Here is a 15150-nt window from a genome sequence, read left to right as displayed (position 1 = left end):
CAATATCATGAACATCACTGTAGATTAGAAAAATAAGAAAGTGAGTTTAATACTAGGAAAACAATATTGACACCGTAATGGGGTTTTGTAAACAATTCTGGGAGCAATGGGAGAAATCTGAAGATATTATAGATTTTGGAGAATAATGGCTTTCCAATCTAAAGCCATTTCCTTTGCTCTGTTTACAATTCCTAAGTGTGCCAGAGATGAAGATCAACAGTGTCTACAAATCTCCATTCCTCCCAGTGAAGGAATATGCCTCAGGTTTTCAGCTTAGTGTCACTCTGGGGTAATACATCAGTTCTGATAAAGTATGATTAAATTTATGTGCCCTAGTCCCCTTAGTACTATTTGTAGAGCACAGATATCCAAGAGAGAGCTGATTTAGAAGGTCTTTAAAAAATAACAGTTATAGTTGTGCAAAATCAGTTCCATTATACTATAATTTTACGCTGAACGTAGTGATTACAATAGATGCTAGACTGAAAACGTCAAAAACTCTGCCCAGAATGGCATGGTTTGTTCATATTTTCCTGACAGCTTCAGGGACAAACAGTAAGAGTAAGTTCGCTCTTCACTCAGTGGGCCCATAGATTATTTCCTCAGACAACCAAAGACATGTCATTGTGATAGTGGTTTTTATCGTATGGACATCTGTCCTGCTGAAACTGTGCTGAGGCTACTGACTAATTTCAGATAAACGACTGCAGCTACCAGCTGATAATGACTTCCAGTTGCTGTTGACCTTGGCCATAGTTATAGCAGTGACCTAGAAGAAATGAAAAGTTCTGTGTCTCATTACCAACCCCTTGAACTGCCGAGGCCTATTATCTTATGGAGAATTTTCTCCTACAAATCATACTCAGACTTGGCATCATGCAGAAGAAAAAAGAAATAGCTCTGCTCGTTTCAGATGTTAGAAAAGTCTTCACAAGGGTCCTTGTGGCTTTTTAATATTGGTGTAAAGAGGATTTTATATATTTCTCTCAGAAAGTTCTTCTCTGGGATGCACATAACTGTTACCCCTTAAAGTCCTCAGCCTGTTTCCATTGAAATCCGTAAGAACAGTAGGCTTTGACCTTAGGTCAGTGTAAACTGGAGATGATAAATTAATAGGCCTTTATACATCGTTAAGTCAGCCAGAAGTTTTCCCAGAGTAGTAACTATGTTGCTCTTCTTGAAAGACGCTCTTCTCTCCTAATAACCAGACTTGCTAAAAGAAGGCACCAACAATGCTTCATTCAAAAATTGCATCCCCTGGCTATTTCTGTGAGAAGACAGACCGCCAGCTCTCTTTGAAAAGGCCAGAGTGTTTTTCATAGCACACTTTTTGCAATGAAACAGCTTCCTTTCTTCTTGTACCAGCTACTGTATTAAAGCTTCTAGTATTCCATCTTTAGCTTCCTAGCAGCTTGGCTGACCTCATCCCCAGCTATGATGCGAGGAAAACCAGACATCACCTTCCTGTGAGGCCCCGCAGCAGGTGGGGTAGCTGTGCCGCATCACTGCCCACACCCCATTTTTCAGCCAGTGCCATCCGTCAGTCACTCACAGACCAGGAGGAACTGGTGAGGTGCAAAAGGGCACCACCCCAGAGGGTGCCTGGGAGCTCTGGCAGGACCACTCGTGACACACTGAGGACATGACGTAGAGCAAAATGGGCCCCTACCCACTCTATCCACACAAAGGCGGTCAGTTTGATTTAGTCCTGTTGGCTTTGACAGCCTCCCTCAGACTTACAGCCCTGGGTGTACGTGTGGTTAGCAGCTTCCTAGGGATAAAAGTTGGAGGTGAATACTAGTGTCTGTGACAGGCAGGTCAAGCACCATCACCCTCAGCGAGAGCACGATGACATACTTTGGAAATTGCTCTTTGTTGCATATACTAAAAAAAAAAAAAAAAAAAAAAAGATACTGTGCTTTACCAGTATTTCAGACTCCTCAGAATCAAATAATTTATTCTTTCCTAAATTAAAACAGAAAAAGAAGAAGAAGAAGCTTTCCTTTTCAAAAGTGGCTTCTATTTCTTTTTGGCTTATTGTGTTGTTTTTGTTTTTGTCTTACTACTTTTTTTTTTTTTTTTGAATGGAGGGGTATTTTTAGTTCAAGAGGTTTCTGTAAGATTATCACCTAGAACCTAGAGTATTCCTGTGAGTTTTTAATCAATTGTGATTTGTCAGGTAGCTTTCTTTTTTCCTCTTGCAAACTGGGCAAGCAGGCACATCCTCAATTAATATTAAACTACCATCAGGGCATGTTTGGCATGGAGGAAGTTGCAGCCTGCATGTGGTTTACTGAGAGTAATCTGAAATTTATTTCAACAGATACAGTAACTGTATTGTATAGTCCCTGAGAACTTCAAACCAACCAATCACTCCCACATCTGTCTCTCAACCATTTGCTTACATGAACTAAATATGTTGAAACTCCCCAACAAATACCAGTTGCTTATCTGGGTACTTTATGCTTTACCAAAGATTCACAGTCAGGTTATTAAAAATTAACTCAATTTTTGTGAAGTAAAATTAATAAAACTAATAATCATAAAGATCCCCTTTAAAACAACATAATCCATACTTATCCTCCCAAAATCTCCATAGGGAGCTAGAACAGTGTTACAATTTTCTTCTTAGGAGTAGAGATAGAGTACTTCAGTGGCTTGTCTTATCAAGGCTGCAGGCAAAGTCTGCATTTTATGGGGTGAGAGCTGAGATCATCAGTCCTGTGTCTGTCTGTCTGTCACAGTATTCCAGTTAATACTCATTACTGACATCTTCATCAAGTTGAATAGCATCCAGTTCCCAGACAGATTGTTACAGATTCTCCTGCCCAGAAGCACAGTAGAAATTGTGAAAAAACAAACCCAAACAAAAAACAGACTTTTCAGGTTCAGACATATAAGTGGGGCCCAGGGAATGAAGCACATGATATACAAAGATTACCTAAAGACATTCTGTCTTTTCATTGTATTATGTAGTTATTATCTAAAGACAAGAAGATGCCTTCTCATTCTTTCCTGATCTCGTTTTTTGGAGAATAAAAACCCAAGGAAAAATTACTAGAGAGTCTCTAACGCTTCATAAATTAAGCTGTGGTTATTACCCAAGGTTATGACACAGAGTATACGAAATCATTTCAGACAGGGTTGTGTTAATCCATGTTCTGTAAAATGAGAACACTTCCAATTACTTGGCATCTGCTACTTAATTGTATTTTTTTCTCATTCCTGTAGGACAAAACTTTGTTCCATCCGGTAAGCAGCAGCTGCATAGATTGCAACCCAGCTGAAAAGAAGATTTTCATGAACAGATGTGATCCTTTATCTGAAACTCAACAGTGGATTTTTGAACATATTAATACAACTGTTTTAGAAAAATTTAACAGCAAGGCCAGTTCCTAGGGAAAAAAAAAAAATGAACACACCCAGTTACATACAGCCTGCAGACTACATTTTCGCCAGCATCTGGGTCAAAGGAGTCAGGAATTAAATTTCCTAGATCCAGGAAGTCTGTCCTGAGGATTAAGAAAATGCCACAGCAAGAGCCAGCAGGCTGTCCTTGTGGATGTACAGTATCTGAAGAACTTGGCTAGGAGCCTCACCGGATGCTGCTGAGAACTTCAGGCTGAAAACTCCCTTGCTGGTCAAGGGAAAACTTTGTTTAAGAACTGTTTAAAAGTACTCCAAGTTAATAAAGTAAAACAAAGCTCTAGAGTTTCTCAGGTCAAGTCCTGCCGTAGTGAGTAGTTCAGAACAGACACTGTAATTTGGGATGGGTATATGGTGTGCATGACGGCTACAGGAACCTGAAGAAATCCCAGGTTTTAGAACTAAACATGCTGGTGGAAGAATAATGATGTCCCAGCACTCCCCAGACAAGATATATGCTCTGTTGATATTCTCTTAATAAAAGGTTGGGTTAAGCGGGTTTAACCCTCAGAACTGCTGCAATTAATTTTAAATACCTCCCTTTTACATTCCATTCATTACCAAAATAGGAATGGTAGAAATCTTAGGGTCTAGAATTACACTGTAGTGAAGCATGAAATAAACTGTAAGGTTTTGTCCTCATATTTCTCCCCTTCAGTTGGGGAAAAAAAAAAATGAAAAAAAGCATAAAGCAATCAAATTTCTATATGTGATATATTTAGCAGTTGTGATTCAAATCCCATTGTCACACAAGGTGAGATTTTTTTCAGTGACAAATATAACATCAGCAGCTGCAACATAATGGAAGGCTTTTGGACTAGTTATCTTTTCTAAAGGTAGAATCCTTACCAAAGTATAAATTAAATTTAAAATAGGAAGAAAAAAAAATGTCATGAAAGTAGGAAATAATTGCATACTGCATGCTGAACTAGGTTAGTCAAATTAATATTGGTACACTGCCATCACCTAAAAAAGTGTTGACTCCCCATAGTGCTGCTTAGAAGATCTTGCAGAGATCATATGTTGTTCTTGACAGATATGCTTGGAGAGAAAAATTGACATGAAACTAGTTGGGTGGTTTCAGAGTTCTTGATGAAAACCATGAGGGAAATTACATGAATCTTAGTTATCAAAGAAATGGCACTGTAGATCTTATGATGGAGGAAAAGAGGAGTGCAAACAAGTTACATGTTATAATATTTTGGTGTTTTAGGCGCAGACACAATTTAGATTCAGACAGATTTCTGTCACGCTGATGGTCATTATGGCATGTGGTGTCCCTAAGAACCATCAAGCTATTGGCTTGAGAGGCCTACAGTTCTTTTCTGAAGAAATCAGTTAATACTGATATGTGGAACATAACTGACAAGTTTGTGATTTTTCAAGGTAAGAGCATGTGTATAAATATATCAAAAAAGTATGTGGACTGCTTTTGCTTGAAACATGAGTTTACAGATGAAAGCACCATACAGATAGATGACATTCCCTAGAGGTGGCTCGAACAGTGCTGTTAGGTTCCAAAAATATCATACATAATTAAGTTGATTTTTCTTATTCCTGGAGAGGTGGCTTTCTACTGATGTGTAGGCAACCCTGTTCTGAGGGAAAAGGGTGAATGTGTTTTATGTATTGCTCCTTACACCGTGTTTATGCACAAAGAGCACTGATTGCATCCAGAGGATGGTTCTAATACCAATTAGTATGCACTACGTTATGACAGCATCTTGTAGTTGTAGATTAAGACCCAAAATTGTAGGTTATAGGAACTTTTTAGGAGGGTAATGAAATCCTGAAGCACTTAGGATGCGTGCACTTAGAAAATTCTGAAATGCATCCATACTGTGAGTAATTGAAGATTGAGGTTATTGAAGAGACCTTCCAATTAATCTAAAAGTAATGTCTATAGAGCAAGAATTCTTATTTTATGAGTTTAAAGCAAATTAACTTGTTTAGGTATTGTTTAAATTGAATTTAAAGTTATAGTGCACTGAAGAATGGAGGCAGTAAGGCTGCTGTGTGAGGATACTTCAGATTAATGTAGCTATCAGTACACAGGACCAGACTGGGCACTGCAGACTGTCAGCCTTCCCAGGTGCAGTGCATGTAGCATCATTTATTTGGAGCCTGAACATGAGAAAAAAGGATTTAGAAAAAAGAAGAAAATGGGCACCTTAAATGTAAATGCAGTCTTCAAGCTGCTGATTGAAAGTGGCCCCAAACTGTCAAAGTCTTGGACGCAACACTGTCTGCCCAAAATAGAGAGGCAAAGGAGAATTGCTAAACCAGCTAAGCAATTTATATTATGCACACATTGGTAGGATTATATCATTCAGTGTGTGATTGCATCTCAGTGGTCTGATTCTGAAACGTCTAATGGGAACTAGACTGCTGTTGGGGCAGAGTTCTTGTACGCTTTTTACAACCTTCATTGATTAATATTGCACAGCATCCTGTACTGCCAAAGAAAACTTTCCCATTACTCATAGTTGGACACTGATTGTAAGCTCTAGCAGTCCTTGTCAGAAAACAATCCATATAACTGATATTCAGATGTCTTGAAAAAAATGTATCCTACATAATATTTTTTTTTTTAATAGGCAAAATATGAGAAAAAATATATTAGAGTTTGTTGTGTGTCAACAATAAGCAACTTTTGATTAATCTGGAAATACAAAGTTAAATGAATGTCCAGATCTTGCAAAGAGTTTAATAAGAACTTGCCACAGTGTGGTATAAAAACACACACACATATACATATATGTGTACATTACTAGTGGAAAGAGACAGATGGAGCAGAGAGGTTTGTTTTCAATTCTTGGGCTGAGATATCAAATATTTAGTATAAACAGAGCTACACAGAGAAAAAAAAAATGTATATATATAAAAAAATATATGGAGCCATTAGCCTGATAGAGAAGACAGTTATCTCACTGTTTTCAGCTTTAGCAAATTTCTCTTTCTAAAAACCGAGACAAAGAAGCTAGCATGCAGCTTCTCCACAGGCAGCTATAATCCTCCTGTTCTGCATAGAAGGTGGCCCTAGGGACAGTGTTTCAGAGCTGTGCTCCTGTAGCATTTGGGATGATGGATTTGCAAAATGGTTATGACTTGCTAAGCACAGGACTCCTTCAACAGAAAGTATTATTAATAATATATGATCATCCCTACCTCTAAATTAAATTCTGTCTTGAGTGTTCTCCAAAGCTTTCTACTGATGACAGCATTTCATGACTAATTTAACGTTCAGAATTTCTTTAAGTCTTCCAGCAACCATATCTTTTCCACCCAACAGACATCTGAGCAACTCAAAAGATCAGATGGACAGGTATATTTTCCTGTCATATTTTACCAGGACCATTTAACTTCAATATGCATTTCTCCAAAAGACTATGAAGTTTCTTCCAGAAAAATGCTTAAAATGTGAGGTACTTCTGAATATATTTTGAATCTAGTACACAGGTAGCATTCACCGATGTAGGCTGATAATTTTAGTGGGGCTCTACTAACCTCTCCCAGATGATGATTTGCTTCAGTTTGTCTATTGATGATTTTATGATTGAGAGTGCTTTAATCAACATGCCTCAAAAGATCTACGCATCATAAGAGTTCATCAGCACCTACCCTAAACTTTTCCCATTTAAGATTATCTGACTCTTTTCATGGTCACCAAACTACCACTACAGGAGATGACAGCAATTGGAAAAACTGGACAACAAAAACTCTAAAACTGTGTATGTTTCTCTGTGTATATTCCAAAATCCAAACAAAACAGAAGCCCTAGCAGAGAGGGCTTAAAGGAGAGGGTGTTTGAGAAACAAAGCATTTCAGAAGCATGCCAGAGAGTATCCTTGTTGCAAGAGGCATGATGAGACTTCACTTTTCATGGGACATGACCTTATTTCAGGGAAATGAGGTATTTTTAGAACAAATGTTTTCTGCAACATTATGGGTATTTTAGTGATATAATGCATGCTTCCGGAGTGTTATCAGTTTATAAATAAATGGGTTGTAGCTGCTGAACTAGGTCGTCTTCATGATAAAGATAGCCTAAGCTTGAAAGGAAGCCAACAAGCACTTAACAACCTTTGATTACTGGCAATTTTCCAGGCATCAGCGTCTCCATGGCCTCAGTGAAACTGGATGCCAGAGAAGATCACAGAAGAAACATACATAAATAGCCTAACCAAATGTATTTGATGGGTTGCACCCGTTTAAGAGTGGATGTCACCTTTGTTAAAAAAAAAAATATAGTCATAATCAGAATTAATTAAACATTTAAATAAATGTTTTTACTGATAACTTCTGCAGAGGGCCAAGGGAATGGTACTCTTTCAATCCACCCTGGCAAAGTGGGGATGAAGTGCTTTAGGAAGGCAGTTGTGAGGAGGCTTTCAGTGTGGCTGCCACCAAGTGTGCATCTATCATCTGGTTAAAGAGCATCAATCTTTAATGCTGGGAGGCCAGAAATTTTTAAAAGAACATAAGGTGTACATTAAGAAAAAAAGAATATGATGATAGGTTACTTTTTAAAATCCATCAATTATGCAAGCCATTTCAAAACCCTTGAAAACAAAAAGCTGATCAGAAGTAGCTTTTTTATAGCTGGTAGTAGGTATAAAAGGTTAATGAGTTCATTTATATAACTCCCTTACAAATCTGTTCCATATATCCTTTTAGAAAGAGCACAGAGGTCCCAGAGTGCTTTTACATCACATTTTGAGGATCTCGCCCTACCTGGAAGTAAGTTTTGAAAGACCTTTAGAAAATTTATATATTAAAAAATATATATACATGAATATTATATCTAGTGTACAAAGAGATTTTGCTAAACTTCTTCATCCAAAATAGTACCCACTGACTGGAAAAAAATAGGTGAATAAGTACTATAGTTTAGTAAATCCTTACTGTGTAGTGCTTTCAATTTAAGATTTCTACTCTTAAGAAAAAGTACAAAGTTTAGTGAATCCGTGTAGTTAGTTGCTGACAGTTGTTTTGTTGTTTTTTTAACCACATGTGATACATAAATCTGTCCTGAGGTGTCCTGTAAACTCATATTTTTCTTGTTATAATTCTGAGTGCACTGGGCTGAGAATAACCTAGGCAGAGAAAACCTTTAAGAACTATCTAACTGTGTAAAAAAACAAACAAACAATGAGCAAGTTTAGCTAGAGAGAAACTGAAAAATGCATCACATTTCCAAAGCTTCAGCAGCATTCAGAAAATACATTTACTTCGTGTGATGGCTCTGTGCCCTTTCAGTGTATCATTAATATCTCTGTCTTTACCCCTGGAGAAGGATTTCTGAAAATGATGTGCTATCATTTGGCACAGTTGATGGACAGGGTGCTGCCAAAGGAAAAAAAAAAAAAAAAAAAATCACTTTGTAGGAACAGTTCCTAAAAAAAAACATTCAAACATTGCAGTCTGGTATGTCTTCAGAGTCTTAGCTATTTTTGAAGTTCCCATTACCTCAGTTTTTTGTTTGTTTGTTTTTTAACAGGCCCAAACAGAGCACTGGCACAGGTTCCCCAGAGGGGCTGTGGGGTCTCCCTGCTTGGAGATCTCCAAAAAGACACTTGGACGCAGTCCTGGGCAGCCTGCTCTGGGCTCTGCTTGAGCCTGCTGGACCAGGTGGACTCAGAGGTCCCTTTCAGCCTCAGCCATCCTGGGATTCTGTGCCTCAGTGGCCTTTATGAAAATAGTGCATACAACAGAGGAGCAGAGAGAACATGCATTAAAACAAATAAGAATTTGTGGCTACCTAAAGATACCTAGTCCACAGGCACATTAAATATACACAAATATAAATCTGTTTCTTTTGTGCGGCCCTTGTGGAAGATGCACAGCTGCAGCAAGTATATGAATGAGAAGGAGCCACATAAAGTGGGCCAGCAGGAAGTCCTTACTTAGCAGACACAGAAAGAGTCACGGTGACCTTATTTTTGAGAAGCAGATGAACAGGGCCTTGAGAGTGATACCACAGCCAGCACAAGCGACGTGAACAGAGCTGTAATGAGTCAAGTTTGCTAAGCAGTGCTATCTAAAAGATATTAGGGCATGGGAAAGGAAAACTTGGTCCTCATTAACCTTTGCCCTTATTAACCTTGGCAGTATCCCTCACCCTTTTTCAAAATATTAGTTGATTTAATTAAGTTAATCCTTCACCTCTCCCAGCAAACGACCTAAGCCCAGAAGAACCACAGCCCAAGCAAATTCCTGATGACCAGCTTAGAGCATCTAATTGGCACAAACACTAGGCACAGGTTAGTCAAAAAAAACTACTGCCACCAAAGCTAAAACATAATCAGCCTGAAAAATCCATAGGGCCCCCTTAAATCCCTCTGAGAAAAAAGGTTTTACTTGCCTGGAGGAGTGATTGATAGTAATGATCCTAGATTAAGAAGATCAGGAGTCATGAGCTAGCAGGGAGGTGAAAGGCCAAATGGTGAGATTATGGCATGGCAGTTTAATTGAGAAAGGAAGGAGGAAATAGGTGGTAAGAAGGAAGAATCAGGAGTCATGTTTATTTCTGGGTATGAAGGAGGCATGACCTACAAAGGTCAGCCACTGATAATTTTGGATACCTCTTCATGTGCCAGGTTTTGTGTGTTTATTTCCATCATAAATGTTCAGGAATTGAGAGGCAATCACTTCCACCCTCTCCCACAACGGATTTAAATTTAGAAGAAAGAGATTTTCATACTCTGAAATGTGCTGATCTTGAAGTATGTGAGTTCTGCAAGAGCAAAGGTTTACTGGATACCACGCCAGCATGGGGTTTTCCACCAAAGGTAGGTGCCTCCATTCCTGAGGATGTTTTGGAGATAGCATGTAGAATCAGAATATTATGGTCACTGTTTTAACTCAGATTAATATTTATCTGCATCTCAGGCTCTTTTGAAACAGGTAAAGAGGTTAGCTAAATTTTCCAGGAAATGTCAAACCTGATGCGTACACAGTAGCTCTGCCTCCTCCCAGCGTGGATCAAGGTAACTTGTGTTTATCTTCAGACATCATATAGAGCTCCTAAAAAGAAACATCAGTGTGGCAGATTTTGTCCATGCTAGAGATATACCTCAGCACGGGCATATGCACATCCCATATACCTTCTGTGAGGGAGAAAACTCTGTTGGCAAACTATTTTCTCACCCAACTTTAAAATTCAGTGCTAAAGTCATGTAAGACCAGAAGTGTTGCACTCCATCAATACGCTTCTTACAGATGTTTAGAAGCAGCTGAACTTAAATTTTGCAAGCAGGTTTTAACTTGTAATTATCCTTATTGAGCTAATGTAGATATAAGAAACTGACTTATAATTAAGTTAAATTAAAATGTGGTTTGTATAAGCCACCAAGGGGTTATAACTACTTGAGTTGAAGGCTTTATTTCAAATCTAAAATTGATGTGTAATCCCTGATGAACACATGATATGAGTTCACCTTTATTCAGACTGCAGAGAGTCAGAGTGGCTTTTTTTATTACAAAACCACAAGAAGAGGGAAATTGTCCAAAAGATAGCAGCTCTTGCTTTTAACTATATGGGGCTTCAGTTTATTCCTCGATATGTCAGCAAAAATGATATATACATATTAACATCTCCCATGATTCTCATTATCAAAGCTGCATTTGCCTACATGGCAGTAAAGCATCATCTTTTCTTTAGTATTAGCAGTGAATCCTTTCGTTTGTTTCCCAATTGTTTTTATACACCCCCAGAGTCATTTATTTATAACCAGAACATGCAAATAGAAGTCTTACCCTGTCCCTTCACTACACAAGTTCCTGGTGAATCAGAATAGTAGCATGAAGACCACATAAATGCAGTGTTGAAAGGACTGTTAGACAAGGAAGAAGTATTCTTTGTAGAAGAACGATAAGCCTCCCTAAAGTTGGGTTTCCTTCAGTCCTGTTATAGTTGCAGCCAGTGCTGTACATCTAAACATGTCATGGTAATCACACCTGGAATGATAATGGTGCCTCACCAGGGCTCTGCTGCCTGTTTTCTGTATGAATCTCCACCGTGGCTATGTAAAGCTGTTCTTTGGAGCTGAGTGTTTTCATCCACAGTTGCTGTCCCTGTAAGGAACATTCCTTCCAGCTGTGCCCTGACCTGATATTTTCCACCTCAAACTTTGCTGGCTGAAGTCACTTGGTGTTGGCCAGCTCCCCAGATGATCTGGCCCATCACACATCTCTTAATGCTTCACAGCAGTCCACCCCACATGAACACATACACAGTTCACCAAACATTAGGTGGCAATAGAAATTTATGGTCCCTGCTGAGTCTCTGAGATGCTTTTATTTATCAACTAGCCTTTCTGATGGCCAGAGTGATTTCCCCGCACTTCTGTGAATAAGCATCCTTTCCTGCAGGTATCTTGCAGAATATCCATTTCTCTCACTTTTCTGAGAGTCTGGAAAGGCAGCCTTTGCTTGCTGTTAAGCAACATTCAGGACAAAACATTCCCTGGCAATTCAGCTATTATAAACTACTTTCAAAAGGCCAAGAAGGGCTGGAGACAACTTTGTGCAATCTCTATCCTGTTGTCCTTGTAGGCAAGGCAGCCAGCAATGATCTGGGCTGATAGGAGGCTAGTAGAGATCAATCAACATGTAGTAGACAGAGTTGTCTCATTTTCTGAGAATTGAGGTCTAGTCCTTTGTTTTTTGTGATTTAAGAAACATATCTCTCTGGAAAAAGATGTGGGAAAATATTTTCAGGTGTGTATATTTAAATTATTATACAGTAGGCTGCAATTAGTAATATATACATTATAAAAAACAAAATGAAAACATACACTTCTGTGCTGACTAGTCTGAGATAGTTGGCTTAGATGTTATTAAACACCAGCTGTAGAAGCTTTGACCAACTTACTGATGTGTTAAAATAAAGTTTTCAAGACATGCTTACAGGGTTTACAGAGAGCACATGCCTGTAAATTACTAGACTGTAATTAAGAACCTGAACTATGGAATAAAAATTGTACACCTGTCCTATTTTATATTTGGATGTATTAAAGTATGGAATACAAAGTAAAGATTGCTGAAGTACAGTTAAAAAAAAAAAAATCACCACGATCTGAATAAATAAATACCTCTCAGAAGTTACAACCTTAGTGTTTCAATTTGTTGTGCATCTGTTGCTGTTGAAACAACCTGCTGTGTATGTCAAGTGGGTGAAGAACAGGATCGGCTTGTTCAGAGCAACCAGGGCTACCCAGGGCCTTAGGGCTGCTTGCTGTTTCCACAGCCCCCAGCCATGCTAACTGTGCAGTATCAATAGGAGAAACCAAAATCTTCTCCATCTAAAAGCATTTTTTAGCTCTGGCAATGTTGGAACTAGTATTTTGAATGGCTACTTAAATAGGAGACAAATACAATGTAGGATTAGATTAACCTATTAAAAACAGGTTGCTGCAATGCAGAAAGTTAGGAGTCATATTGGAACAGCAAGAGTCAATCATCTTCAAAGACTAGGGGAGGAAGAGTTGTTTATTACCAATTATTTTGTTTATCTTTCAGGGAATTATTTTTCCTTTTTCATTTGCATTTCTACTTTAAGCCCTATAACTTGATTTTATACATACCCATACACTTTTTTAGTGCTGTACCTCTACCCTAAAAGTATCTGATCTAAATTAGTTAGTTAAGTTCATCCCTTACATCCACTGTGTATGGCAGAGTTGTTGTAGGATTTAACTGAACATGGTCATTGTTTATTTATTCAAGCAGCTTTCTGAGGGAACGGTTAAAGTGTGTATTTCTTCTGAAGACCTCTGACTGTCAGAAGCAACGAAAATAAGAAAATTATAAGTATGCATTGGAAATATGTGACTGCTCCTTGTCTAGAGAGCTTAAAAGGCTGCTGCAGTCAAATGTAAACTGAAGAAATCCCCATCTGCAAGGAAATGAAAACTATTATTTTTCATCTAAACTTTACACCTAAACCATTTCTTAGACTAATTCCTTAGGCTGCTCCACTGAGCAAACTTTAGTAAATATCTCTCCAGAATGATCATAAACCGAAATGATGTTAACAACAAAACAAAGTCCTAGCGAGGGGGCTTTTATGCATAACAAAAACTCATATCAAAGCCCAAAGGAAACTGGAGTAATCAACATTGCAGGCGTTACCCTTTGGCAAGGGAACAACTAGGAACAAAGAAAAATTATTACTAAAAAACAATAAAGTGCTTCAGATACATCAAAAACAATTAGCCATTAGTTTTAACAGAGCCTAAAGTTAAACACAGTAAAACAACAGAGGATTTTCCCCATTTTCATCATTTAAAGTTCACGGTCTTGGAAAAGCTTTGTGGATAAAGAAAATCAAGAGCCTTGTGTGAATTTGGTGTCAATTATCTAATTAACTTTGATAACATCAGATGCAACCCTTCAGGGAAAAAGAGCTTCAAAGAGCTCTTGCAGGTAAGGGCACATCAGGAGAGCAGTAAGAGCTGAGGTGTGGAGAACAGAAAGGAGAGAGGCCTCTGGACTAAGTGCTTGTCCCTGGGCGTGCAGTAGACAGCAAGAGCCATTGAGCAGCTGCTGGTGCACATTTACCAGCCCAGTGTGCAGCATCTCCACATGGGAAGGAGGGCAAGGGAGCTGAGCAGGTTTCTGCTCTGACTCCTGTTTTGCTTCAAGGCCAAGCTGCTGCAATCTGGAAGCAGAAGAGCATTCTAGCCTGGCTCCTGCCTTCTCTTCCCATCCTCTCTCCATCAGCAGTGCCCGCAAGTAAGTGAAGTTTGTAAGTGAAGCTTTGTGAAGGTTGTGTTATGAAAGTACATTTTAATTATAGTTTAATCCTGGCTGGGCATGTGGGCAGCTCCTCATGCAGGAGGGAGATTGCCCCTCCCAGAGAAAGCCAACAGCAGCTCCAGGCTCTCAGCCTTCACATACAGCTTTACGTTAGCAGCAGCTGTTCACAAACACTTGCCACCCACAGCCTGAATTTCCATCTTCAAAAGCTCGTGATACCACCAGCTCATGCAGTAGCTCTGTGCATGAGCTGCCTGTTAGCTCAAGGCAGTGCCGACACTGCCACTGCTCTGAGGGCAGGTCCCTGCCCAGGGCCGAGAAGTGCCACCTCCCTGCCTGCACAATCGCTAGTGCTGGCATCTGTGCATGCCTGGTCGGTGCCAGCTCTCCTCCTTGGTTTTGGAGGGTGTGTTGTGATGGTAATTCCAGGGCGGTGGATGGTGCAGAGGGTGTCAAACTGAGTGCAAAGTCAATTATCTGTGGGCAACCCTGGAAGGCATCCCCTTAGACTACACCATGTGCTTCAGGTGACCCAGGAGGGCCTGTGCTGGCACCAGCAGCACCACCAGGACAGGTGTTGCAGTCAGAGGTAACTGGTGCTACCTGAGCAAGCCCATATCACCCAGTTCCTCACCAATCCCACTCCTCCACAGGCCATCCCAAAGGGTATACGAAGCCTTTACTGACTCCCTCTCTCAGTTCTTGAGGTCTTTTGCTTCAGGGGCTCCTGCTTGTATCACCTAATTAGCAACCAGCTGTGGTTCCACCACTTTCATGCTAAGAAATCTGCATTTGCAGCCCTCAAAGAAGATGCATCCTTGGTTCTCTAAGCACTGGGACATGCACTTGAAAGGAGACCACGTGCACCCAAAATCAGGTCAGTGACTAAATTATTTGTTGCTGTCAGATCAGGTGTCAGTACTGTATGCACACGTAGGAAGATATTTGCAGTTGTTTCTTAGA

At 39.4% G+C, this 15150-nt stretch overlaps 1 protein-coding gene across 4 annotated transcripts in view; it reads left to right on the top strand.

Moving 5' to 3' along the window:
• GALNTL6 (polypeptide N-acetylgalactosaminyltransferase like 6) overlaps positions 1–15150 on the top strand; it is a 487437-nt gene that overhangs the window by 454134 nt on the left and 18153 nt on the right. For 3 of the 4 annotated variants that reach the window (XR_011809020.1, XR_011809018.1, XR_011809019.1), the window contains exons 12-13: positions 3232–10217; positions 14986–15064. Coding sequence is in view for 1 of the 4 variants with exons in the window: in XM_027456411.3 (XP_027312212.1) it covers positions 3232–3399 (168 nt within the window). In the remaining 3 variants the exon portion in view is untranslated. Of the gene's footprint in view, positions 1–3231; positions 12526–14985; positions 15065–15150 lie in introns of those variants that run through there. The other variant, XM_027456411.3, reaches the window with a different exon arrangement.

This window comes from Anas platyrhynchos, chromosome 4 (assembly GCF_047663525.1).
Source record: "Anas platyrhynchos isolate ZD024472 breed Pekin duck chromosome 4, IASCAAS_PekinDuck_T2T, whole genome shotgun sequence".
Taxonomy (NCBI): domain Eukaryota; kingdom Metazoa; phylum Chordata; class Aves; order Anseriformes; family Anatidae; genus Anas; species Anas platyrhynchos.
This window is presented reverse-complemented; position numbering and strand designations above follow the sequence as displayed.